The 25,804-nt window shown below is 48.5% G+C and overlaps 12 protein-coding genes across 12 annotated transcripts; 6 read left to right on the forward strand and 6 right to left on the reverse strand.

The window, feature by feature from the left end:
* Positions 1-562: 562 nt before the first annotated feature.
* On the forward strand, positions 563-2,979 carry N7517_001404 (RMD1 family protein; the record flags this gene model as incomplete). The annotated part of the gene is made up of 4 exons (XM_056719134.1): positions 563-616; positions 680-2,390; positions 2,463-2,648; positions 2,702-2,979. The coding sequence occupies 4 exons, from the start codon at positions 563-565 to the stop codon at positions 2,977-2,979; spliced, it is 2,229 nt and encodes a 742-aa protein (XP_056583269.1).
* A 587-nt stretch (positions 2,980-3,566) lies between these two features.
* N7517_001405 (cytochrome P450) lies at positions 3,567-5,207 on the reverse strand (the record flags this gene model as incomplete). Its single annotated transcript, XM_056719135.1, has 4 exons — positions 3,567-3,717; positions 3,784-3,956; positions 4,006-5,124; positions 5,181-5,207. The coding sequence occupies 4 exons, from the start codon at positions 5,205-5,207 to the stop codon at positions 3,567-3,569; spliced, it is 1,470 nt and encodes a 489-aa protein (XP_056583270.1).
* Positions 5,208-6,134: 927 nt separating this feature from the next.
* Positions 6,135-7,769, forward strand: N7517_001406 (HAD-superfamily hydrolase subfamily IA variant 3; the record flags this gene model as incomplete). The annotated part of the gene is made up of 4 exons (XM_056719136.1): positions 6,135-6,889; positions 6,948-6,997; positions 7,056-7,201; positions 7,263-7,769. The coding sequence occupies 4 exons, from the start codon at positions 6,135-6,137 to the stop codon at positions 7,767-7,769; spliced, it is 1,458 nt and encodes a 485-aa protein (XP_056583271.1).
* Positions 7,770-9,322: 1,553 nt separating this feature from the next.
* N7517_001407 (Transferase) lies at positions 9,323-10,938 on the forward strand (the record flags this gene model as incomplete). Its single annotated transcript, XM_056719137.1, has 2 exons — positions 9,323-9,535; positions 9,601-10,938. The coding sequence occupies 2 exons, from the start codon at positions 9,323-9,325 to the stop codon at positions 10,936-10,938; spliced, it is 1,551 nt and encodes a 516-aa protein (XP_056583272.1).
* Positions 10,939-11,101: 163 nt separating this feature from the next.
* N7517_001408 (Pyridoxal phosphate-dependent transferase major region subdomain 1) lies at positions 11,102-12,735 on the reverse strand. Its single transcript, XM_056719138.1, has 6 exons — positions 12,607-12,735; positions 12,455-12,533; positions 11,611-12,374; positions 11,447-11,563; positions 11,328-11,387; positions 11,102-11,273 (listed from the first exon to the last, which is right to left on the reverse strand). The coding sequence occupies exons 1-6, from the start codon at positions 12,724-12,726 to the stop codon at positions 11,172-11,174; spliced, it is 1,242 nt and encodes a 413-aa protein (XP_056583273.1). The 5' UTR covers positions 12,727-12,735; the 3' UTR covers positions 11,102-11,171.
* A 669-nt stretch (positions 12,736-13,404) lies between these two features.
* On the reverse strand, positions 13,405-15,414 carry N7517_001409 (U4/U6-U5 snRNP complex subunit SNU66; the record flags this gene model as incomplete). Its single annotated transcript, XM_056719139.1, has 1 exon — positions 13,405-15,414. One exon carries the CDS (start codon positions 15,412-15,414, stop codon positions 13,405-13,407), a length of 2,010 nt encoding a protein of 669 aa, XP_056583274.1.
* A 763-nt stretch (positions 15,415-16,177) lies between these two features.
* On the reverse strand, positions 16,178-16,874 carry N7517_001410 (aminoacyl-tRNA hydrolase PTH2; the record flags this gene model as incomplete). The annotated part of the gene is made up of 2 exons (XM_056719140.1): positions 16,178-16,482; positions 16,550-16,874. The coding sequence occupies 2 exons, from the start codon at positions 16,872-16,874 to the stop codon at positions 16,178-16,180; spliced, it is 630 nt and encodes a 209-aa protein (XP_056583275.1).
* Positions 16,875-17,341: 467 nt separating this feature from the next.
* On the reverse strand, positions 17,342-18,377 carry N7517_001411 (uncharacterized protein; the record flags this gene model as incomplete). The annotated part of the gene is made up of 2 exons (XM_056719141.1): positions 17,342-18,106; positions 18,177-18,377. 2 exons carry the CDS (start codon positions 18,375-18,377, stop codon positions 17,342-17,344), a joined length of 966 nt encoding a protein of 321 aa, XP_056583276.1.
* A 405-nt stretch (positions 18,378-18,782) lies between these two features.
* Positions 18,783-19,784, forward strand: N7517_001412 (MBL fold metallo-hydrolase; the record flags this gene model as incomplete). The annotated part of the gene is made up of 2 exons (XM_056719142.1): positions 18,783-19,115; positions 19,173-19,784. 2 exons carry the CDS (start codon positions 18,783-18,785, stop codon positions 19,782-19,784), a joined length of 945 nt encoding a protein of 314 aa, XP_056583277.1.
* Positions 19,785-20,453: 669 nt separating this feature from the next.
* N7517_001413 (uncharacterized protein) lies at positions 20,454-21,034 on the forward strand (the record flags this gene model as incomplete). Its single annotated transcript, XM_056719143.1, has 2 exons — positions 20,454-20,555; positions 20,672-21,034. 2 exons carry the CDS (start codon positions 20,454-20,456, stop codon positions 21,032-21,034), a joined length of 465 nt encoding a protein of 154 aa, XP_056583278.1.
* A 540-nt stretch (positions 21,035-21,574) lies between these two features.
* Positions 21,575-22,024, forward strand: N7517_001414 (4-carboxymuconolactone decarboxylase; the record flags this gene model as incomplete). Its single annotated transcript, XM_056719144.1, has 1 exon — positions 21,575-22,024. The coding sequence occupies one exon, from the start codon at positions 21,575-21,577 to the stop codon at positions 22,022-22,024; it is 450 nt and encodes a 149-aa protein (XP_056583279.1).
* Positions 22,025-22,923: 899 nt separating this feature from the next.
* On the reverse strand, positions 22,924-25,092 carry N7517_001415 (uncharacterized protein; the record flags this gene model as incomplete). The annotated part of the gene is made up of 1 exon (XM_056719145.1): positions 22,924-25,092. One exon carries the CDS (start codon positions 25,090-25,092, stop codon positions 22,924-22,926), a length of 2,169 nt encoding a protein of 722 aa, XP_056583280.1.
* Between the last annotated feature and the right edge of the window lie 712 nt (positions 25,093-25,804).

Below are 25,804 nucleotides of genomic sequence, written 5' to 3' on the forward strand. Positions count from 1 at the left end.
CATCTTGTTCATCTTTACCATAGCAATTCATATTCTTATGACCCAAATTTTTGTCATGTTCTAAAGTAGCACTCTGCTTTCGCGATAGCCAGGTTACCAATCAACATAAACATTTACTCGTGGACAGCCAAAATTTTGAAAACAATGAAACCTCACATATCAATGAAATATCAGTACTTCAGTCTCATTTTTTGAGCCAATAAACAATGGAACCAGTTTCCGGTCGATCTTCACTTTTACCCCAGATCGACCAAAACGCCATCTGCCATCTGCTAGTCCGAATAAGGTATGGTGGGCCCTGTCTCCTTGGGCGGTATAACACGTGGCAATGTCACGGGATTGGTGAATCAAGATGCACGTGATTGCAACAGGAGACGTCATTTGGTCGCTCAGTAAGCTATTCCTAGTTAGGCTTAGCTTTGAGGCCATTTGAACTTGCTGGCTCGGAGCATCATACATAGCAATTATTACACCCACGGCCAGTTATTGCTTCTATGTTGTCAAGTGCCAGCAAATAATCATTAAAGGGATACTCAAGTGCCTATTTTAAGCTCGTTTGACAATGACCCCCCCGGCCCGAGGACGGGGGACTAGCCAGCGCAGCCCAACCGTTTTGGTGGGATTGACTATCAAATCAACCGTACGAGCCAAGATCAACTAACACATATTTCCAATACAGGTCACAGATTCCCGAGACCAGCAACAGCCTCAAGCACCCCGTCGGCGCCGCTCGCCCGCAACCCGATTCATCACCGTCGACAACGTTCTCCAATACGCCTCCGACGTCCCTTCAATGCAGCAGCGCGGCCCACCACCCATATCACGGTCACGCCGCCTTGCCTCCGCAGCTGGAGGCTTAATAACTAGCGCCGGCAGTAGCAGTTCAAGCGCAGTGGCAGCATCCGGTGGCACGATGGGCCGACTTGCCGCGCAACCGCGACTCCCGCCTCGAACGACAAAAGTCAGCGAGAAGCTGGTTCTTCTGCCTGACACCGGCGAGATAGAGGAGGGCGAAACTGAAGAAGACGACGATGACTCCGATGGTGCGGACCTCGTGGACGAGGAGCTTGTCGCGCGACTGGCTGAGGAGAAAAATGTCGACCCCGAAAGGATTAGACACCAATTGCTTATGTCAAAGCGACATGGTGGTGATTTCGACGTCGATAATGATCTTGCACCCCTTTTGGCCCAGGAAGAAGTCTTGAAAAAACGACGCGTTGCGCCTGAGCGCGCGAAGAGTTATGCCGAGCGGTTGCCGAAGGCGCGACGGACGGAGAAGCTTGCGCGTGTTACGGCGTACTGTACGGCCCAGGCTTATAAGATGGGATCGCTTGCTGCTTTTGTTAAAGAGCAGCATGGTGGGCGAACAAAGCTTTATGATGATTGTCTGTACACCGCGTATCATCTCCCTCTTTTGCCGGGCCATGAGGGGTATCGTCTGCGGAGTAGCCCTGTGTTGAAATACCCTGGTGGCAAGTCGCTTTTGGACGAGGAGATTGAACGAAATGAACTTCGTGATTATCATGATGAGTACATGCTTGAGACGGAGGAGCATTCGGTTGGTGGACACAATCGTCCAGAGGATGAGCACCATTATGAAGCGTCACCGCGACAGTCTGAGAGCCATGATCTTGATTCTCGGGAGGAAAACCGTGAGGAATTCTTGAATCGCATCGCTGAAGAAGTTCTTGGCCACACCAATGGCCATGAGCATGCTGCCAGCTCCGGTGAAAGTGTCGATGGGTTGCAGCATATCCCGCAACAAGATAGCAATGAAGAAGCTCGGCAATCTTCGCCTGAACCTGCAGTCCGTCGCCGAAGGCACAGCACGGACGACAGCCACACTTTGATTCGAGATCGTCCTTCCCTGCCAGCCACTACACCCTCGTCCTCAACACCGCCGGCTTCGATACCGCAAGCCCCAGCTCGGACGTTATACAATGTTGCTGAGATGTTCGTCTTCAGCTATGGCGTCGTCGTCTTCTGGAACTTTACCGAGCGACAGGAGAAAGACCTGCTGGCAGATTTGGCCTTTGCGACATCATCCGCAACCGGCATCCCCACTCCTCTGGCCACGATGCCTCTTGACGAGGAAGACTTTGAGACTGAAGAATTCCATTTCGAGTATTCAACCGAGATCTCGCGCCCACGTGTTTATAACGACATGATCACTCTTCGCAGTGGCGACCATATGATCAAACTCGCTATTAGCCATGGTATTGCACAGAGCACCAAACTGTGCTTCTTCGAGGAAGTCATGGCCCGACAGATGGCGGACGCTAAAGATGTTCCCAGACGTCTTGCTGTTTCAGGGCAACTGGGCATGAAGCGTGAAGAAGTTTTCCGGATCTTAGGTCGATTGTTTAAGAGTCGTGTTGAGGTCAACCTTTGTAAGTTCCCAATCTCCACTACGGGTCATTTTGAGAGAAGAGACTTTGTTCCATACTAATATTTTCCACCAGCGTCTAATATGCTCGATGTCCCCAACTTCTTCTGGGAGAGCGAGCCAACCCTTTACCCGCTCTACATCGCCGTGCGCGAGTATCTGGAGATCAAACCACGTATTCAGGTCCTCAACGAGAGATGCCGAGTATTCCTTGATCTTGCGGAGATCTTGTCCGACTCGATTGCCGACAGCCGCACTTCCCGTATGTTTTGATATTCTCTTCACTCCCTAGCCTCTCAACTGACCACATTATAGACCAAACCTGGATCATTATTGTCCTGATCATCATTTCAATCATCGTTACACTCTCCGAAGCCTTTCTCCGCTTCGGCCTTCTGAGTGCAAGCCAGGGTCCCGCTGGTACACCTACCGGTATCTTAGCCCGTGTCATGGGCCGATCTGTTACTCCCTCTCCGTCCCCGGAGTGGTACCCATACTCTGCCCCAAACGCGCCACCAGGCTGTATCTGCCCCTCTGTTGGCCCCACAGGTGGCGGCGCAGATATGGGCGTCAGTGGAATGCTGGGATACTAATTCATTTGACTTTCTAAAAAAACGGATATTATGGCGCAATTGGCGTTATGGGAAAGGAAACTGGACAAATTTCACTTGGGTTGCATATTACCTCGAAAGTGACAGATTCTTAATAATTGTTGACTTTTCAAAATTGTTCTTCTACCTGCCACTTTAGCAACAATACACTTCACATTTCCAATCATAATTCGCCACTCCAACTGCCTGGGCATGCAGTCGCCCCCGATATTGTCCCCTCATAGGTACATCATAGCTGCCCCTTGCAGCGGCCCCGTCGGGTCGACCACATCACGCTAGATGCCTTTCTAACGCATGTGCATCGGGATTTGGATTTAATATTATTATTGAGTAAACGCGTGTCATCCGACTGTGCAGAATTTACATGGCTATCACAGTCTTTGCTGCAAAAAAAAAAAAAAAAAAAAGGAAAGAAAGCCAGGAAACAAGATAAACATTGACTGCTGAGAAACCTGTATCATGAAAAGGGCTACAAACTTTATCTAGTTTCAGACCTATTATTATATTTCAATATTAGATAGATTTGACCGAATAGTTATCACCCTCCTACTGTAAACATCTCAACCCAACTATCGTATAACAAGCTTTGTCAGTAGTGGCTTCTTGGCCCATACGACAAAAGCTTTCTGATCAGCCCATTGGGAACACTCCGGGGAGAGGTGTAGGTCAAATCGCCATAGAATATTTACGAGAATCAGCTTCATCTCGGCTTTTGCTAAACTATATGCTGGTTAATACTTCCAACCTTGTAATTGTTCTTAGGGGAGAATTGAAATCTCCACATACCTCTGCCCAAGGCAGCCTCGAGGACCATCCGAGAATGGCCGTATGATGTCCTTATCGTCACCGGAATATTTCTCATCTTCTTCCATTAGCCATCGCTCTGGCAAAAATCGGTGTGCCTGAGTAAATTTGGTTGGTGATCGGTAGGAAGCGTAGTGTGGAACGGAAACAGCAGTCTATAACAGTGGTTAGAAAGAGAGCTTGACGGAGGTGTTGGATCCTGACTTTTCCAGGCACAAATTTGCCAACAATCGTAGCGCCGCCTTCGGGGACGACTCGTGGCATCCCAAGCGGCGCTGGTGGGTACATGCGCAGGGATTCTTGCAGGACGGCATCAAGATAAGGGAGAGTAGCCACCGAGGCAAACGTGATCTCCGAGGAGGATTGGAATCGAGAGCGGATCTCTGATACCAGTTTCCGGTGGACATCTGGACTATCTAATATCAGGAAAGTACATCCTGACAAACTAGTTGCTGTGGTCTCACTGCCAGCAACCATGAGAAAGCTGGCATTAGCACTTATTTCTTCCTCGGACATTTTCGCTTTCAGACTTTGTTTGGAATTCACATGAGAGAGATAGTCTGGGGTGGATGGATCCTGACCCCTTTCCATCCGTTGAGAAATCTTCGAGGCAGTAAAGGTGACGTTCGCCGCTCGAGTGCGGAACAAGTCACGATAGAGATAAAGCGCGATGGCTTTGATCGGATATGACAGTAGAGGGAGATACTTGGACATGCTGAGGATAGTCCACGCCTTGACCGATGCAAATTGCATAGAGACAAAAGGATGGTAGCGGGCGTCTTCGAGGCATGAAAGTGATTCGCCGTACACGTATTCGGCCATGAAATCGAACGTCGTGTAGGTGTACCATTCCACCAGATCGACTGTAGATCTAGCACTGGCCTCCTCGTGCAGCTTCTTTATGAGGGTATCGACGTATCCCTGGAGTAGATGCTCTTGATACTTCAGCGCCGTGTCAGAGAAGGCACTAGCTAGTACTCGCCGCTGACGACGGTGGATATCGTCTGTGGGAGAAACTCCGATATTGGAAACGCCGTTTTTTGCAACATTGAAAAACCGCGGGTCCTTTGGGAAATTTGTTGAAAACCCGTAGATATCCTTCCACGCTTGCTCTGTTCGAAAGCTCAGCTCATCGGGAGCGATCCGGACAACATCACCGTACTGCTCGTGGAGGCTTTTGGCGTAGGTGTGTAGTCGGCCGCTAATGTAGGCGCTGGCATGGGGGAGCCTCGAGATGGATGCCAGAAAGGGGCCTGGATACTGGCTGAGCGAGTGAACGTATCGATTGTAGATTACCGTCCAGATAGCATATATTAAGACTCCCTGGAAAAGTAAAGATATAAACGGTTTGTCAAGATCGAGAGACAGAGGGTACTCACAAGCGTGATTAGCTGGAGCATCGGCATATTGTGGTATAATTGCCAATTGTGCGGTGGTAGGAGATACTTGGTGGCAGTTGGAAATGGCGAAAATGGTTGAGAGTTAGGCTGTAGCATCAGCCACACGATATAAGACTCGTTCCAAGGTCGATCCGTAGAGCGTCAGAATGGTTGATGAACACGTTGATAGTACGGAGGACTTATGTCAAGATGCAAGGATGCAAACCCCAATGAATCTAGATCTATTTATAGATAAGATTATTTAAACCAGGAAATTTCTCCGGCAATGTAGCCTTGAAAGTTTCTAGGACTATATAAACCGCTAGCTACACTATATCAACATAGAAGGACGAAATGGGTTAAGAAATTAGTAGGAATTCTCTATATTTAATCCCTTTCTTAGTGGCCGTATTGCCTAATGTTGTATAAGACATCTAAGTAAATTTTACACTTGTACGTATCTATGGTAGCATTTATTGTGAAATCAAGTTTTTATTAACCTCTATTGTATTATTGATGCCTAAGTGGCTGCAGCTCTAGAGATCCCGGGGCAAGGGGGCGGCCCCGGCTGTACATACCTTATCAATTTTCTGTCCAAATCCCGCGATGGCTTCTAGAACCCGCTGTATACATGCTCCACGTACTTAATAGACGCGTGGAAAGAGCGGTGTGCACATGGAGGGATGACCTCAAGAAGTAGGTATATGCATGTAGTACTTCACATAGACTAGTCAGATCGAAGCAAGGCGCTGGCTGTATACAGCCTTGGGGTACACAATTTGCTTACCTCGGCTCTATCCTACATACTTCCAACACACCTTTGGATATGAGGTTAACGCCCTTGATCTCGTTTTGGGGACGGGGAAAAGTATATATAGATCACGACACACCCGGCAATGTGCTCCAGGTTGTTTACTATATTTTTTCCTCCTCACAAGCGTTATTATTTCTGAGATGACTCGATCCCCACCACTCACTGTTAGTCCCATCAACCTGGTTCTGGACCTCGGAGGTGTACTTTTCCATCCAAAGTTTGGTCAGGTGCAGCTGAATACCCACACATCTTCTGTATCGGTGAAAAGGCTTGTCTCTACATCGACATGGATGGCCTATGAATGTGGAAAGCTCTCAGAGAAAGAGTGTTACCAAAAACTAGCGGATGAATATGGTTTCCAAGCAGATGATCTTGCGATGGCCATAAGGAAAGGCCGTACAATTGCTGATTACGATCGAAATCTTGTGGCAAGTCTCCTGGATTTCAAAAAGGCCATGGGTGGCAAAGTGGTGTTCATTCTCGCATCGAACATCTCCAGCCCAGACTACTTGGCTCTTCAGCAACTGTGGGGAAAGGATTTCTGGTCCCTTTTCGACTACTGCTTTCCCTCTGCCACAGTGGGCACCCGCAAACCAAGTATGCGGTTCTACCGCCACATGCTGGGGGCCAGTGGTGCTGTACCTCGAGACACCATTTTCGTGGATGATCGGGCGGAGAATGTCCTAGCGGCTTCTGCTATGGGCATCAAAGGAATTGTGTTTACCGATGGCGAGAATCTCATGCGGAGTCTCATGAACATGACTGGTAATCCGGTAGAGCGAGGCCAGGCATTCCTCCAGGCTAATGCTGGCCAGCACCTCTCGACCACAGATCGAGGAGAGGTGGTAGAAGAAAACTACTCTCAGCTTTTGATACTGGATACGACGGGTAATAGGTATGTGTTACTCCCTGGATAAACGCGTCCACAGAGTTAACAAGATTTTCTTGACTAGCTCACTGGTGTCATTGAGTCGTCCACCTAGATTTTGGAACTTTTTTACGGGTGAGTTGCACTATTTTGGAGTGAACGAGCAAACCTGAAGCTAATTATCATCCCTTAGGCGCAGCAAAGTTCACCACAGAAACCTACCCGGACGACCTTGATACTACCTCTTTAGCCTTGGCATCGATGCCCTACGAATCTTCCATAGTGAATTCCATGCTGGATGAAATGCTGAATAACGTTGACGAGGATGGCTTGCTAAAGGTTAGAGAGTCATCATATATAATGACCCTTTTACTATATAGCTGACGAAGATGGTCTACAGTTTTACCTGGATACCTCACGCCCCAGGGTTGACGCAGTGATCTGTCTCAATATTCTCACACTTTTCTGCATGTACGAAAGAGGCTACCAGCTGCCAGAAACTCTGAACTGGATCTACGACATTCTCCTCAATAGGGCCTATATGAACGGCACTCGATACTACACTACCCCGGAGTGGTTCTTGTATTACATGGATCGACTCCTCTCCCGGTCTAATGATCAGATCTTAAGAGACCGATTTGAGGGCCTTCTTCGGACGCGGGTTATTGAGCGGATCGGTGCCGAAGGAGATGCACTGTGTTTGGCCATGCGACTGTGTGTATGCAATTCGCTTGGAATCGCGAATCGCCCTGATATTGATGCTTTGACTGCTTCCCAGTGCAAGGATGGAGGCTGGGGACCTTCGTTGATGTATCTCATCCCGGGGTCCAGTAGGAGGCTTGGAAACAGAGGCGTGACGACGGCATTCGCGGTGAAGGCACTCCAGAGTATTTACACAGTGAACTAGATGGATTCTGGCTATGTGTTGATTAGAGTATTGAGTAGATGGATTATGTATTTCTAATGTTTCTAGTTGGTGTGGAATGCAACTGCCTTTTTCCTGTTTCTTCCATAGACTCCCCTCATCTTTTTTTTTCTCCCATTCGATTTCACAATCTTTCTCAAGAAATATTCCCCTTAATATTTTCTAAACCAACTAGAAGCCCAAGACGCAAAGTGCTAGCGTCTTTCTCTCAAATGAGACAGCAATCGTCGCGTGATAATTGGGGACCTGGACATCGAACACTAGGAGTTGACCCACCCAGAGGACATCAATTTCGGACAGACTGAAGGTGCGCACATAATCCCATATTGTTAAGCGTCGTGGATAAGACCTCAAGTATTATAACCTCGGTGTATAAATGATCATATGGTAATGAATGCTAGATGCACCGACCGGAGTTTGAAAACAATGGTTGATTATCGCTGCTTTCCCCGTATTCAACAAGGGCAAGTAGAAGCATGTGGAAAAGTGGTTCAACGATACCTCTAATGAAATCACGCTATGTGACTCTATCCATGCCCAGTTTGGGAGATGTGCGATCGCACTACAGCCAACCGTAAGTAGCGAATGGCGTATATGCACTATGATCTAGTTTCACTTACATACAAATGCCATATTAGGACCAATAAAATGGGTACCAGGTCAAGGCTTTCCAAGACTTCCCTAGACATGATCGACAAGCCCTACCAACAAAAAGCATTATCCACTTACAGCAAGGCTCTGCCCAAGTCAGCTCTTTTGGACTGCCCTTACCGACTTGCCTTCCAAATGCCCTATTGATGGCAATGTAATCTTCTGGACTGGAATGACCTGAAGTGCATTCAAAAGCACTCGACGATGGGAGGACAGATGAGCAGCTATTACAGGTTATATCAAATCACGAGCTGTTAATTCTGTGTACGAAATTCTTCAACCCGAGTGCAGAAGTCCTTGTCAAAATGGAATCTCATTGGCAGTACGACATCGTTGGCAGTTACCAAATGGATTGACAAAAATGTACATTTCCGAAGAGATTAGAGCAACCTCCGCTAGTAGGCGCCTATACCCTAGAGCCTTACCTAGTAAGCTAATTAGGTATATTGGCTACTATAGCGCCTACATCTGAAAGGACATCTGAATGTTATCATCTGAAAGCTAAGTAAATACCAATATATAGTCTACGCCCAAAAGAGCAAGGCCTTGGTTCGGAATTACAATGCCCAGGCGCTAACTGGCTAATCATGCAACCTAGGACTAGGGCTTACTCTGGCTTCTCACATTCCCCTCTCTTTTCTCCAATTCAGCAAGTTATAATCCAGAAATAACTAGAGTCAACTCATCCCTGAATATAGATGACTACATCCTCTGTTCCACGTGGTTATCATTCAAGTCGATAGGCATTTAGATGGCACTTGATAATATCCAGTTGAGATAATATTGGCACTTGACAAGACAATCTATTCTACAGGAGCAGTCTCTTCAAATTAAGTCATTTTCATATTCGACTTGATCGCATATTCAAATCTCGAAACCCCATCATGAGTTTACCCAGCCAAACTGCATCTTCACCCTCCACGGATACAATCATTCCATTCCATTTCTGGGATGATGTCCCTCATACCAGAGCAATAGGCATGAATGTCACACTCCGATTCGACAAAGAACTTGATCCAGAGAGACTTCGCAATTCTCTAAGCCGTCTACTCGAGATCGACAACTGGCGAAAACTCGGAGCTCGTCTACGACTAGACGTGAGTGCCAAATATCCAGAAAGTTGATGAAAGCCAAAGTCCCAATAGCTAAGCCCATATACCAGAATTCGGGTAAATTGGTTTACCACCTCCCGGCCAAATTCACCAAAGACCGACCAGGCTTCATATTCACAGCCGAGGAACATGACGGCAGTATAAAAGCCCATCCTCTAGCATCAGAGATGCCCTCTTCTGCACAATTGGACAAAAATACCAAAGTCCGCGTTCTAGACGGCATGACCAAGTACTCCCCTCTCGTGCGCCACAAAAATGCACCCACCGGCATAGCAGATTGGCTACAAACGGACATCCCGCAGCTGGTCATCCATACAGTCCTCTTCAACGACGCAACGCTGCTCACATTGACATTCCAACACACTCTCATGGATGCAATGGGTCTATCTTCACTCCTGCATGCATGGACAGCGGTACTATCAAGCCGCGAAGAAGACATCCCCCCGTTCCTCGGGTTCGATGAAGACCTCATAGAATCACATACCGAAGCCGTGTCCGAGAAACCAACAATTGCAGGAATTATATTCGGAAAGATTTTACTGCTGCGATTTGCTCTTGTGGGCTGGTGGGAGAAGTTCTGGTTTCCGAGGGTTGAGGATAAAGTCCTTATGATTCCTGGGAAATATGTGGACGAGTTGAGAGAGAGGGCACTGCAGGAGATACAGGAGCTAGAAGAAAATGGCAAAATAAGCACAAATATCCAGAATGACGAGCAGGCCAAAGCCCAGCCTCGGCCATTCGTCAGCGAAAGCGATATCCTCCTCGCGTTGATCTCAACACTCCTCGTCACAGCTCAGAATCCCAGCCGACACGCTCCAGTCCAGATTTCGAATATCTTCGACATTCGCTCTATACTTGGCCTCTCGTCTCCGGGGGTGTACATCGGGAACGCGATAATGCCATCCTGTTCTGACTTCGAGGCACGCGAGTTTGGAGACTGGTATCACGGCACGGGTTTCGAGTGCCGGTTGGGTCCTGTTGCAATGAAGATCCGATCTGCGCTAGAGACGCAGCGGACGAAGGAGCAGGTTCTCGCACGTACAGCGTTGCGGAAGAAGACGCTTCGCGAGATGGGGTGTTTGCCACTTGCTGGTCATCCTAGACAGCTTGGTATTTCCTGTACCAATTGGCAGAGGGCTGGGTTCTTTGGGGTTGATTTTGGAGGTGCGGTTGTCGGAGGTCAGACTGGGGAGGAATTTATACCTTGTAGGCCCTCTTATGTTAATACAGCGGGACCGGAACCGTTGGATGGGAATGGGCCACGGAATATGGTGACTGTTACTGGGAAGGATAGCGTTGGGAACTGGTGGGTGCATATTATTGCGAGAGAGGAGGTTTGGGGGCAGATTGAGGAGCGGGCGAGAGAGCTGGATGTGCAGTACAGATGAAGACTACCATGAGTTTATAGAGTACTTTTATACTGGAACAAGAGAAATAGGTCAAAGATGAATCCAAAATCCCCGTTGAAACGGACATGCTAAATATGAAACAGAGACAGTAGATATCAGTACAAAGGGGCCGGGATTTCAAAGCACCGGAAATCCAGGCCCGGTTTTTCTCACTCCCCAACATTCGTTTTATCGTATATCCTTCAAAATTCCCTTTCTAGGCGATTTTAAATTTAACCGGTAACCTTGAAGATGGACTCAGCGAGTCTCTCAACGTTTCCGGAGGTGATACCAGCGACGGAGATACGGCCGTCCTTGGTAGCGTAGACGGAGTGCTAGGAATATTGTTAGGAATCAAACTGGGGAAAGTAAGCGGATATAAATCTTACCTCCTTGGCAAGGGCGTCCATCTGCTCGGGCTTCAGGCCAGTGTAGGCGAACATGCCGATCTAGATATCATGTCAGTCATTGGGACCATAGTGAATCAGAATCAGTTTTCGCTCCTTACCTGGCTGGTGATGTGGGACCAGTCGTGCTTGCTGCCGAGCTTCTCGAGGTTGGTGCGGAGAAGAGAGCGCATCTCGATGATGCGGGTAGCCATGCCCTCGACCTCACCGAGCCACTGCTTGTTAAGAGCAGGGTCGTTCATGATGGTGGAGGCGATGCGAGCACCGTGGACGGGGGGTTAGAGTAGAAGGGACGAATGAGGATCTTGATCTGCGAATCGACGCGCTTCTTCTCCTCGGCGTTCTCGCAAACGAGGGAGAAAGCACCAACACGCTCGCCGTAGAGACCCATGTTCTTGGCGAAACTCTGGCAAAGAGCGATGTTGTGACCCTGCTCGACGAAGTGGCGGGGAGCAAAGGCATCCTGGTCGGCGTTACCGCTGGCAAAGCCCTGGTAGGCCATGTCGAAGAAGGCGAAGTGGCCCTTCTGCTTCATGACATCGCTGATCTGGCGCCACTGGGCCTGGGTAGGGTCGACACCGGTGGGGTTGTGAGCGCAAGCGTGGAGCAGGATGATGCTGCCCTCGGGGGCGGCCTTGATATCGGCAATCAGACCCTCGAAGTCGAGGCCAATGGTGTCCTTGTTGTAGTAGCTGTACTGGGCGACCTCGAGACCGGAGTCGGAGAAGACAGCCTTGTGGTTAGCCCAACTGGGGTTGGGGAGGTAGATCTTCTTGGCGCCGGGGTAGAACTGCTTGAGGAAAGCACCGCCAATGCGCAGGGCACCGGTACCGGAGATGGTCTGGGTGATGACGAGGCGGTTGTCCTTGATGGCGGAGGAGTCGGGGCCGTAGGCGAGCTCAGCAGCGGCGGTGGTGAAAGCGGGAATACCGGTGATGCCAGCGTACTCCTTGTCCAAGCGCGATGCGACGACCTTGTCCTCAGCGGTGCGGACGGAGGGCAGAACGTAAGGCTTGCCCTTGTCGTCACCTAAAACAGCAGGATGGCTCGTCAGCAATCCAATATCCAATACATTGCGCAACGCGGCGAGTGTTTGGGGCAAGGCTTACGGTAGGCACCAACGCCCAGGTTGATCTTCTCCTTGAAGGAGTCGGCCTTGAAAGCTTCGGTGATGCCGAGAATGGCGTCCTATGAACCGAGCTACGTTAGAATTGGCCTTTCAAACCACCAATCCAATGATTGCAAGCTCAGCAAAGCTTACAGGAGGACCCTGGGGAACATTGGCCCAAGCTGAGGCGTGTCTAGCTCCGATCACGACAGTGCGCATGTTGACCTCGCGGGAGGCAGCCGACCGGCTGGCGACTCTGAGAGTGGAAAGCATAATGGCAGAAAGGATGAAGAAAAATTAAAAGGACACCTAGATCTCCTAGATTTGGGAATTGGAAAGGGAAAGGGAAGAACCGGGGGGAGGAGAGAAAGAATATAAAAGGATCGGAGACGTAGTCCCGATGTTTTTGCCCTGACTCATGTGATAATGGTACCGAGTACCTACCAGTTGGTATGTTACTGCGCCTCGGCAGAGGTACCAGGTACAACCAACCCCGGCGAGATGTGCGAATGGGATTGGCTACATCCTCCGGCTAAATTGCAGGGATCAATTACTGTTTTTAGGGATTTAGATATTCTAATTGATATTTCAGTATATCATTTGGACTCTGGAATGTAGAATATTTTCATGTCTATATATCCCTTGTATACGGATACTAACACGTAGACCTACATCAGCCCATCTCCAAATGTTTTTCTCGGCAAGTCCAAATCTCCGGTGAACTGATCAAGGCTGTTTATACTCCACACCATTTCCCCTCACCGTTGGAGTAGATAAAATGGACTGTATTTCCCCGTATGAGAACGCCTTAATTCGGTTAAATATAATAGCCGCCATCTTCGCACGCAATTGCCTGTTGGACTAAATATAACTACGATTCGGACTTTTGGGATAGACTTTGGATATCGTAAAATTGGTATTTGGCTAGTGAAAAGAGAAAAAAAAAAAGCATCAGCCCATGCGAACACCAGCTTGGCGATTCTTTCGCGCAGCAGTGTCCATAACAGTGTTCATGCCGGTGTTCTGGCTACCGTCCAGCGTGCTCATAGACTCGAGCTTCTTTTCATCTTCAATCTTCTTTAGACGCTTCTCAGTCTTCATCTTTCCACTGCCCTTGCCGTGGAACTGGTGACTGAGTTGCTTGAAGGCTTCTTTTTGGTTCATGTTGCGACCAAACTCATCCACATACCGCAGTTGGACGTCGGGCTTATATTCGCGGTTGAACACGTCGGCCATATGACGGGCTTCCTGTTGGTCACGCTGCTTGTTCTCCCAGCGTGCGTGCTCCTCACGCTCACGGGCTGACATGCGCTCAAGCTTGCCGGAGGTACGGTCTCGCTCACGCTGCTGCCGGGCGCGTCGCTCTGTTTCGGACTCGCGGTTCGACTTGTCGGCCAAGAAACGCTGACGATCGCGCATAAGTGCGTTTTTGCTGCTGCCGTCGTTGTCTTTGACCAGGCCACGCGACTTCAACATTGATAGAGTAGCAGCCAGACCCTGGTCCAAACTTGATTCCTCTTCTAGACCTGTGCCGGTGAGTTGTTGTGGCTCGGCCGCAGCTTCTTGATCGCGCTTGATGCGCGCGGTCAGCTCCTCTTCGTCTTCGATATCGCCGTAGCGGTCCATATCTATTTCCACGCCCTCTCCTTCGGGCTCTGCGCTGGGACTTTCAGGCTCCTTGGTCGTAGTTCTAGTGGGTTTCTCTTCCTGCGCGAGAAGTGTAGGCTTGTGTAGATTTGACACAAATTCCGATGTTTCGTCGATAACAAGGCCAGGCTCCTCGCCTTCGTTATCCGAGTTTTCAATCTCCATTGGGGTCTGAGTCTCCTCTTCTCGCAGCTGCTTCGCAAGTTCCTCGGGGCTGATCTTCTTGCGTTTCTTGAAGGCTGCGCGTCGTTGCAACGCAAGAGAAGCTTGAAGATCATCATCATCCACGAAAGAAACATCTTCATTGATGGGCTTGCGGCGAGCAGGGACTGGGACTCCACCATTTGAATCAATATCCATGGCCGAGGACCCTTGCGCATCGGTTGAATCCGCAACCGGAGCAATCTCGTCCTCGTCCATAAAAGCCCTCTGTTTTGTAGCTTTGGCCTTCTTCTTCTTGGGCTTCTTAATTTTGACCTCGCTGATGTCCATGTAATCTGAGGACGGCACTTCCGGCTCAAAGTCAAGACTGATAATGTTCTTCCGTAACTGATTGGAAACTTCCTGTCGCTTTGCTTCGCGTTCCTCGGTCGAGCCTTTGGCGTCGAGTGTAAATCTCTTCCGTTTTTTGCCTTCGATCTCCTCGTCGTATTGTGAAAGAATACCTTGGTTTTCTGCTGTAGGATCGTAGACGGGCTTTTTCTTCTTGAGTTCAAGCTTCTCTTCGGTTCTTTCCTTCTCGACCAAATCGAGGTTTTGGAGCTCATCGTCCTCTTCGTCGTCGTCCACCGCGGCGTCCTTCAGCGTCAGGATGTGATCTTCACCACCTTCAAAAGCACCCGCAGAGTGTCCGACCTTGATACCAGCCAGATCCGCTGCAGTGTACTCGGCCGCGGCAAGGCGCTCCCGCTCTTCGAGTTCTTCGGCGAGTCGCTGGGCGCGCCCCTGCTCAATTTTCTTTTGGCGTTTCTTGGTTTGTGCCAACCAGGCCTTGGTATCGAGTTCCTCGTCTTTCCCCTCGCCTAGTGTGGATCCTTGGAGTTGAAGATTCCTTTGAGCGGTATCACGCAAGCGCTTGATGGCGGCATTTTTTTCGTCTCGTTTCCGTTTCGCTTCGGCGGCATCTTGGACCTTCTTCCAGTTATCGTAACTTTCTGCCTGTCGTGTTTCGATGGTACTGGCAGGGTCTTCTTCCTCGCCGGACTCGCTGTCGTCTTCTCTGAATTCTGGGCCAGCACCGGGGACTGGGAGTGGCTTGAGACCAAGCGCCACTCGAATCTTGTTGTTTTGCTCAATGGATAGAGCGTCCGCCATTTCGACGGTGTGTGGAGAAGGAGGGGAGGTGACGGTAGTGTAATGGCCTTCGGCGCGACCTTCTGGATTCCTGATAACCGCAATCGGGTCACATGATGTGGCCACATCGCACTATTCCTATCTAGGCCTAGTGTCATAAAATATTAGCGGCCCCACTTGCGACATAAATAAGAGCCTTCCCGCTTTTTCTTTCCTCTTTTCTTCTTCACCATAACCGGATCTGTGCCCAGATTTCCTGTCCATGGACTCCAGTCTGACTGGTTTCTGTGTGGTGGTTGAGAGCTGGGCATTTCGACGAGCTTGGAGCCATCATTTTTTGCGTGGATGGCCTTTACGGTTTCCGGTCGACAGATCTCAGATTAATTGTCTGTGCCTTGTGACGCGGGTCTTGAGCTCCCACTGGTGAGCTCGGCTTGATAGCTTGGTTTCGGACGGCGTCATATTTCATATCTCTTTGCCGATTGGCCGTTGGCCGCTGAGGTTAGGGAATAACCATGACTTGCCAACATCTCTTATATAGAACTCGTATCTTGTAAAAGAATTTTAGGTTGAGCGAAGACTTTGTTCTGCGGGACTGTTGTCTAGGAAACGTGCTACACGTATTCTCACTATGCGTCTATAATGGATGATGCACCACACCGCGTGTCGCATGCTGAGGCGCATGCTGAATTTTGAAGGATTCAGTAATGTTGGAATGCTGTTCGTCGACGTCATGATCATCGCCTATCTTAAATACAGCTAAAGCTCATGTACAATGTGTGCTTTACAGCAGCTTCAAGTGTCCCGTCACGCCGTCAACCACGCTCTTGGGGCCCAAGACTCCCAGCACGGTCTTGCTGCCACTTGCGATTTGAGTGCGCCCGGCATCCTGAATAACGCGCGTGCAAAGCCCGAGGCTGATAGCCTGAGCCTGCATGACCAACAGCTCATCCTCCGACTTGACCTGCAATGCGATCTTGGCCTGGCCACCGCGCTCCCATTTCTTGAGGATAGGCGAGTTGGGCGCGTATTCGAGGAAGTATTTGTAGCAAGCGAGGGTAGCGTGGCCGCACTGGGCGGCGATTTTGCCTATAAGAAAGAGATTGTAAGCGCCTGCAACATGAATGCGAAGAATGATCGTTCGTAGAGCACATACCTTTGGTCATGCCCAGATCCATGCGGACGACGAGAACCAGCTTCACCTCCTCGCTGTTGTCCTTGAAGCTGGACAATTCTTCGCCGTTGCCTTCATCTTCCTCGTCGGTCTCTTCTTCTTCGGAGTCTGATTCGTCCTCGTCGGAGGAGTGGCTGTGAACCTTCACATCGTAGCTATTTGGCCACCCTTCTTTCTTCTCTTTGAAGAGGCTGAGCGAGGAGCCTTGGCCGATGAAGTATCCGGTCACACCTGCAATGATAGCCGTTGCGATCACATAGGCGGCCGTTGTGGGAGGTACCCGGTCTAGTGGTACTGGGGCGGCCATTTTGTTGGTTGTATGGCGGTTGGAGATCTCGGCGTGGCGCAAAATAAAAATGTGAGGGAAGCTCGACCGCCCTGGATATCTTCACGTTTTGTTCCACTGCGCTCACCTTGGGCTTATCTTTTTTTTCTTTAGTAGGACACATTTTAGATAAAACACATTATTGGGGGCTCAATCTCTCTTTGATTTTATATCTCTGAAAATTGCCAGTTGTGTGCTCGGTTGAGTCAGTTCTGTCTATTTACACTGCCCATGATCGAGATATGCTGACAGCTGATATGAACCACCTTTAAGAATGACATGATTGCGGTTGCATCTAGACTTTAACAATCATTCAATTCAGTGAAAACTTGCGTTCGATTCAGGTATAATATTCGTTCCATCATCTACAGTTCCTCTGTTTGTTCCCCAACTGCCCCGTCTCAGGAATTGGGGTAGCGCTCTGAATCGGGGGTGTACACATTGAAGCCTTAATTCTCGTTCTTATAATCAGCCATCCAGTTCTCATTCCCACCCAAGTATCGGAACACGATCCGTGAGTCCAGGTCCTTGCATCGCTCATCCTCACTAGCCTCCTTGTATGTCTGCAATCCCACACTCCCCATCACATTATTCGATCCCACACGACGGGCCATGTCCAAAGCCAACGAAATATCCTTCTTCATAAGCTGGACCTTGAAACCGTTCTGGTAACCATTTGAGGCTGGCGCATCGGGACAAATTCCGGGCACCGGGTTGAAACGATCACAGATGGTGTTTTGGGCAGTGCCGGCCGCATAAACCCGGGCCAGGACTCGTGGGTCTAGTCCGGACTTCATTCCCATGTCCATCGCCTCTGAGGCGACAATGGCGATCATACCGGAGAGATAGTTGTTAGAAAGTTTGGCTGCGAGTCCGAAAGAGGGGCCGCCACATTGGATGACTTTGCTACCCATCAGGCTGAACAATTGCCTGAGCTCTTGGATATCCTTGGTGTCGTCTTCTGCACAGCCGAGAAAGAATGCAATTGTTCCTCGCTCCGCTCCGATGACACCCCCACTTACAGGGGCATCGTAGAATGAAGTACTAGGGAAGTTCTTGGTAATGTGGTCTTTGACCTCCAGGAAGCTTCCGGTGTCGATGGTCGAGCAGTCAATTAGAAGCTTCTCTCCGAGTTCGCTGGAGCAGATTCCACCCGGTCCCATGTAAACTGCCTTGACGTGCCTTCCTTCGGGCAGCATGGTGATGATGATATCCTATATCATATCGTGTTGGTGTCATCTTCTCGAAAAGTACAGAAAAGGGAAATGATTCAAGAATGCATACAGATTTGTCGGCAACTTCCTTCGGACCAGAGCATTCTATGACCCTATTCGGATATTTCGCGCAGATATCATGCATGAGAGTTGGGACGATATCAAACACATAGATCTTGGAATTGACCGGAAGCTTGTTGGCCATGTTGGTCACCATCCAGAAACCCATGTTTCCAAGGCCAATAAACCCAATGGCATTTGTCTTCGTCATCTTGAGAGTCCTGTGGGTGTAAGATTGGACACAAAGAGGTAGGTAAATCTTAGATCAAAACTAATCTCGTAAGTTCGATGGAAGGTGCGAGGTAAAAAAAAGAAAGGATAAACAACCAAGCGCCCAAGGGCTTTTGAGGGGAGAACCGGAGAGATATATGAAGAGCGAGTATGATGTAACATGAAGGACCACCCGATGCTATATAAATCTCTTCTATCTACAGGGAACGGCATGTACGGTTGACTCGGATTCCTTACTCCAATATTGGGGTATATTTTTACACAGATATCCCCAACTCATTAATTTCCCCACTCTAAGGGCAATAAGACCCTTGTTAAATAAAAGGACATAACTTCGGACTAGGTATTTGTTTGTTATTAGTAGTTGACACTCAGGCTCGCATTCATGTCTGTTGATAACGAACCCTATGTGCAAGTGCACGCTCTTCAGGCCGGTCACCTCACGCTGCCAGAACGTCTCTTCGTACACCCCTCTTCAGAAAGCGCAAGGCGAACAGTGCCCTCGCTATCCTTTTTGATTCAACATGTCAACTCAGTAAACAAGACTACACGAATCGTTTTCGATCTTGGCCTACGGCATCCATCCACCAATTATCCGATCCCAATTCAACGTCACTTAGAGACACGACAGCCTATGACTACGGAACCGAATGTTGTACAAAGTTTAGCAGCTGGTGGACTATCGACAGATGATATCGATTATGTGGTATACTCACACGTATGTATCCCATGCATTGATCGTAGCGTGAATTCACCCAGCTGAAATGTCATCAAGGTCCACTGGGACCACATCGGCGAGCCAAAAGCCTTCGATAAAAGCACCTTCGTTGTTGGCCCTGGCACATCGGCTCTACTAGAAGACAGTTCGTCCCTTCGTGGAAGTCATTCTTTTTTCGAGCCTGATCTGCTGCCTGTGTCGCGAACCATCGAGCTCCCACCTACAACCGGTGCCACAGAAAAGGGCTCTCCTACTGATAAATCTGCCAACAATGCAGCTACGCCGGATTTCCGCCAGTCATGGATACCCCATGGGTTCCTTCCCCGGACAATGGATATCTTCCAAGACGGAAGCGTCTTAATAGTCGATGCACCAGGTCATCTCCCCGGACATATTAATATTCTCGCTCGCACGGGTCCAGGTAAGTATACTTACCTAGCTGGTGATGCGTGCCATGATCGACGTATCATGAGACGAGAGAGGGAGATTGGAGAATGGCATGATGAGTCTGGTCACATCTGTTGCATCCATGCAGATAAGAAGCAGGCTGAAAAGACCATTGAGTTGGTTTTGCAGCTTGAGTCTGAGGGTGTTGAGGTTATATTGGCCCATGATGTGGAGTGGGAAGAGAGGTCAGAAAATCACGCTCGATTCTTCGGGGCTAGTTAGCAGAGTCCTATTGAGAGCGGCCTCCAAGAGGAAGGATCGGGATTGTTTCGAGTTTACAAGTTACAACATGTTGTTTCGTGGAGGCAATTGGGTTTACAGAATAGTCCTAATCAAGAAAATCATGCGGTAGAAATTACTTATCGGAGTAGTGGCCAGCGTATCTCACCTATAAATACCTTTAGTCCTTAACTAATCCTTTTCTCCTTTCCCCTTCTCCCTATGTTTAGAATTCTAGTTGAATGCACTCTTTTTATCAAAAGACTTAGCCAGTAATAGATACTAATGATGTTTAAGGGAAGCCTTTTTTTTGATTGCCGCTTTGATATCTTGTTTATCGGTGTACTTTTTGAATCTATTTTTGGTTTGAATTTTGTTCACATTCTAAGAAGTAGTCGTTATAGAGTAGCTTGCATTATCAGCTTGATACTTAGAACACTTTTAGTACTACCTTGTGGGAAGTTCGACCTCGGAGTTATGGAAGAAAACGCCCCTCAAAAGCGAGAAAGGAAAGAAGAACGAGAGATGAATGAAAGGATAGAAATACTATACAACTTGCGTGTTATGAAGTACTCCGAAATGGCCCTACCCCGCTTTACGCCTTGCCATCATCCTCTCGCTCGACGTCGTTCATTCCTCTCCACTAACAGGCCCAGATTTTATCAAATCGCGATGGCATCCGAAAGAGATCTTGCACAGGGCAAGATTTACACAATCAGGCCCATTTCAGAATGCTTTGATTTAGGCATAGATGCTACAATCATCCCTCACATAGTGCGTCGTCATAGGGTCCTCGTCGTCGGAGCGGTGCCCAGAATGGGGGTCGCTATGTCAAAGTCATGACAGTAAGTGCTGAGGAGACAGACTAATCATCTACTAAATCTCATTAGATTACTTCGACGTTAGACGATGGCGGCGACTACGTCCCGATCTCGCCAACCAGGAAGGAGCGCTATCCAATCCAACTTCGGCTTCGAAACTACCCCGATAGAAATTCGGAGCAGATTTTGATTATCTCCCAGTTAGAGAAATATTCTTACTTGAAGATTGACGAATGCTACGAGGTGCCGCTGCAAATGCTGCTCAAGCATAGAGATGATTACGGAAATCATTATATGATTCTTCGCAAGCGTCGAGGAGGTCTGGCACAGCTTCAAGATCATATTCGAAAACGTGATTTGGCTCGGGAGGCGGAAAACCGGCCGCTTCCATCGGTCGAGGAAGAGCTGGGGTTGCTTGCACTGGATTCTTGACTGACCCCCCACCCCTTCTTTGTCGAAGAGACCAGGCGATAGTATCATGTCTACAGCTATTATGATCGTACCATCATCGCTTGTTATTCCTTTACTCAATAAATGAATCTCTGTGAATATAGCCCTTTGATATCTAAAGTTCATGTGACCGGTCTAGTCGATCGGTTCACTATACATGCATTCTGTATTCTAAATATCGATATGGAAAATAAAACAATTTGATGTTATGTTATACTTTTCGGGGTAATGATTTCTCATAAATAAGTGAATACTGAGTAGGGAAGAAACCTACCATGTTCCCCGATTTCCCCAATGTTGGGGGAAGGGTAACAGATGTGGGGAACATGAACGGTTTCCCCCAAGACCAAGAACTTTGAAAATAGTCAGTAATAAATATATTCAAGAGACTCCCAAGCTCAAAATAATAAGCTACATTTGCATTTCCCTTCAAACAACCCAAGACGACATTTCGTTGCTTCGTTCAACCCCCAAAACACCTTAACTCTCCTTCTCTTCTCTTCTTCCTGCCTTACATCCATCATGTCGACAGAAGCCAAACTCAATGACCTGCACAAACAAATCTTCGAAGAAGGTCTCAAAGTCCGACGCGAAGTTGTTGGAGACACATACGTCGACCGAGCCCTCGCGAACGGGTCAACCGAATTCTCCCGTCCTGGCCAAGAACTGGTCACCGAATGGTGCTGGGGATACGCCTGGACTCGACCAGGTCTCGAGAGACGTGATCGCAGTCTACTCAACATCGGCATGCTGATGGCTCTGAACCGTGCGCCAGAGCTGGCGGTGCACATCCGAGGCGCTCGCAACAACGGCCTGAGCGAGGTTGAAATCCGGGAAGCTATCCTGCATGCGACAACATACTGTGGTGTCCCAGCTGGCGTTGATGCTATGAAAGTTGCCGAAAAGACGTTAAATGAGATGGCGGAGAATGGGGAGAAGGAACGGGAATTGGGAGCCAAGGCTCAAGTCTGAAACTTACTAGATAATAGAATATGAGAGAAAATTGAGAGTGCGATTTTGCAATGCATTGATAGAGTAAACAATTCCTGCTTGCCATCTCCATGCCAAACAACGAGGTTGGTACCGCCCTCGAAGTTTCCTGAGTAGATCGTGGATCGCGATTTACTGCATCTTTTGCAAATGGACAATCTCTTAGCCTGGGACGCTCCTAGGGCTTTATTCCCGCTCTGAGCAGCTTTATCAAGGCATCTGAATGTGTCAAATAAGTTGGTCTTCCAGCATGATGATAGTGATGAGAGGACATAGAAGAAGTCAGTTCTCGAGTGAGGAGTATGCAGGGCGCTTTCCAACTAGTATGACCTTGCCCGTTGTGTGGCCACGTTTTGCCTTCGTAGGAACAGTTGATATATTTTATACTAGGTGGGCCAGAGAAGGCAAAGTGGAATTTATATTTATGAGAAACAGAAACAATGTACCTCACTACACGGGTGGATTCTGGCTCTTTATATAAATCACGAGCCCTGGTTGTGAGCCTTATGAAGCAGGCTGAAAACAATGACGTCGTAGGAAAGGTAACCTGCAGAAATGATACAAATAAATTGCTGCTACCTATACCTGGACTGCGTATGAATATTGGTTTCCAGTCTAGTTGTACATCATGACAGTAACCTGTCAAGATGACGAATTGAAGAACGGTGTTAGATGGCACTAGGGTTGAATAGATCCAACTTTGAAAGTGTCCAAGCTCAGACTGTGGTAAGCCCTGTGGATCTCTGGATAGAAAGTGCACAGGGAATTTATTACGGGTGTTATGAAAGTTAATAAATGAGCGGTACGGGGCTTTAGCATAAACTGGAATGAATTGGCCAGTTGGCTTTTAGGGCTAAAGTATACAACGACCACTAGCCGATTTACATGTTTTCAACCAAATCCGCGCATAGCTCCAGCGAGACTCGCACAATTTCGACTATAGCCCATACCTGTGCAGGGGCATAGAAAACCTTTGCCCAGACACGCAAAACATTGGCAGACAGCAACTTCATTCCGGCCGGCGATCCAACAGTGAAGGTCAAAGGAACGGCGAAGTCCGTTTCATCCAACATCGTCTTCACCAGCATCACCATTCTATGCTCGCCAGGAGTAATAGACTGAATTGCTGCAGGCGAGGATAGAGCTTCCAGCCATTTACTTAGTAAGAAGGCACATTCAAGAGTAGCCAAGGAATGTTGGATGGACCATCTGAAAGTTTGCGTCTGTGAGACAAGATGGACGCCGATGCGAATAGGAATACTCAAAGCGTGTGCCGCATGAAGCACAGCCCGTAGAAGCCTCGGTGTCCTCGAGATTATCTGAGCATTGAGAAATGCGTTAGAAATCTGCACCGGGTCGCGCGTGTGAAGTGCGCGACCGGGCCCGATATCTGCATGGAGCCGAATATATGCTAGACGTAGGAGAGCAGTCGAGTTGAAGGACACCGGGCCTGCAGGGTTTGAAGGGTCGATGCTCGAATCCGGGGTGTGTTTCCACATGGATTTCCAATTTCGCAAGGCAAGCTCAATAGATGCGATTTCTTCTTCTGGCATCTCTTTTCGGCGATGGCGGGAGACTTCGCGGACAAGGTAGATGTGCTGAATCAACGCGTGGGCAAGGATATAGTTTCCAAGTGTAGAATTTGGCGCCGTGTGAGTAGTATCGAAATTTTCTTGGAATAGGTGCGAGAATGCATCCTTGAACCAAATTTCATGCTCGTTGCCCATCAAATTTCGCCACTTGTTTTCGGACATAGTTCGAAAAGTTGCAAAGTTGCAAGGCAGTAACATCCCATCGACATCTGAGCTAAGAATTGGAGATGAAATGTTATACACAATGGTGTGCAAGGTGAAGAAGCAGAACACTATCCACTTGGTTCTCTTGGTACTCTCATATGTAGCCCAGTTCTCCCAAGTGGTATTCTCCGGTAGCGGTGTCGTTTTGAGACCATCATCGCGAACGAGAGTTGCCAGAATACTCTGGATGGCTAGGGCTTCACGCAAGATTGTCCGGTGGTTTGACCATGTTGCCTCGGCCATGAGGAGCAAGAGAGCTTGCGCGGTTTGGATTTCATTCTCTTTATATTGTACTGACTGATTGTAAGGCTTGTCATCGGAGCGCCCTAGGGACAGCTGATCATTATCTGTATGAGACTCCGATAACGCATCTTGTCTTCTGATTCGCTCTCTTGCAATGAGATGACTTGCTTGGAATAGTTGAACTGTTTTTTGGGGCTCAAAGCAATACTGTGCCCCAATTGAGGCAATGGCCAGTACAAGTTCAATACGACATCCCTCCGCTGAAATAGTGGGAATGTGCAGAAAAGGCATGTGCTCGTGAAACCCCTTGACATAAGCTGTCAAGTAACGAGACATAGCTAGTCTGGATGGCATTTGGAATGTTTGAGGCATCACAGCAGCAAATTGTTCCACCTTGGCGATGAGAATGCTGCGAGTCTGTGTGCTAATTCCTTCAAACAAATTTACTGCGCGGGCTATTTGAACAGCTCGTGATGTATCCTCTTCTGGCTGTAAGGACGGTAAACGTGACCCAAGTCTTGAGAATGTATCTGTCTCTCCCGGTTGGTGTGTGCTTACCGTCCTCAAATCTGCACCCAGGGCCGGGGATATACATCCAGTACCGTTGTAGTGATCTAGCAAAGGGAAATCGAGCCCCTGTGTTGGTGAGACGAATGAAGCAAAATCATCTGCCAATGGGGTATGGTTATCCATGAATGCTGCCAAGTCTTGAAACGAATCACTCAACAAAGTTCCTGTTAATTGTGCCTGAAATTGAGTAGAGAAATCAGGAGAGAGGTCGTTGGTATTGCTGAACTGCTGTTCATGGAGACCACCTTGGTTCAAGAATTGAGATGAATCGTTCATTTCTTCCAAACTGATCCCGGTGGGTTCACCCGAGCCCGCGTAAATCGGTTCAAAATATTGATCACCAGTTTCTTCCGCAGAGACACCAATATCAGCCAAGGATTGTGGCCCATAAAATCCAGAATTTAGGTCTTTGGCATTCTGTGGCCCGTTTTCTGTATGCATTGAGCGTCGCGGCTGTTTTGATGGGCGCACACCTCTTCTCTCGCCCTGTCCTCCGGATCCCGGGTGACTGAGTCTCTCGTGGCGGACCAGCAAGTCACTTTAAAATGTTAGCGGTGATCGACCATAGCCCTTCCGAGAAAACCACCTTCTTGAAAAGTCACGCTCACATTGTGAGCAGCTGAAAGGTTTTTCGTGTGTATCTACCCTACATCAGTAATTGTGTCGACTATTTGAATGTAAGGACGCACGAGTTCTCTCATGTCGTTGTTGGTGTTCTAGTCGAGCAAATTGCCGATCACAGTGCTCGCATCGAAACCGCTTTGTTTTGCGCGCAGCATGACTAGATCTAACCTTCGGGGATGAAGGCCTTGTGCTAGAAACCATACTTGCTAGATCAATAACCCCAAAAGCGTCGATAATGGTGAACAGAGAAAGAATCCACAAGATAAGACTGATTTCTGGTCTTCTCACGGGTCTTGAAGAGACCAACTTGAACGGCAAATGTTCCAACCTCGGGAGCGATTATGCCGCGCGGGGATAATCCGGGGTAGATCCACGGTACAAACAGTTAAAAATCTCAAAATGTTCATTACATCCACTTTTGAATCTTCGATACCGAGAGAGGGATGGCAGTCCGACGAACAATCAACGGAATGCCGGGCTCTATTGCACCCGAAATTATGCAGATTTTGTGTCAAACTTGGCGGTAGGG

The sequence above is a fragment of the Penicillium concentricum genome (genome assembly GCF_028827145.1).
Source record: "Penicillium concentricum strain IBT 3081 chromosome Unknown utg000001l_segment0_segment0, whole genome shotgun sequence".
Lineage (NCBI taxonomy): Eukaryota > Fungi > Ascomycota > Eurotiomycetes > Eurotiales > Aspergillaceae > Penicillium > Penicillium concentricum.

Bases quoted from the DNA above. Each gene is read 5' to 3' on its own strand.
- N7517_001408 (XM_056719138.1), bottom strand. From the start codon at position 12,726: ATGCTTTCCACTCTCAGAGTCGCCAGCCGGTCGGCTGCCTCCCGCGAG. The intron at 12,534-12,606 runs GTAAGCTTTGCT...CTCGGTTCATAG, and splicing joins ATGTTCCCCAGGGTCCTCCT to GACGCCATTCTCGGCATCAC. The intron at 11,388-11,446 runs GTAAGGAGCGAA...CATGATATCTAG, and splicing joins GGTCCCACATCACCAGCCAG to ATCGGCATGTTCGCCTACAC.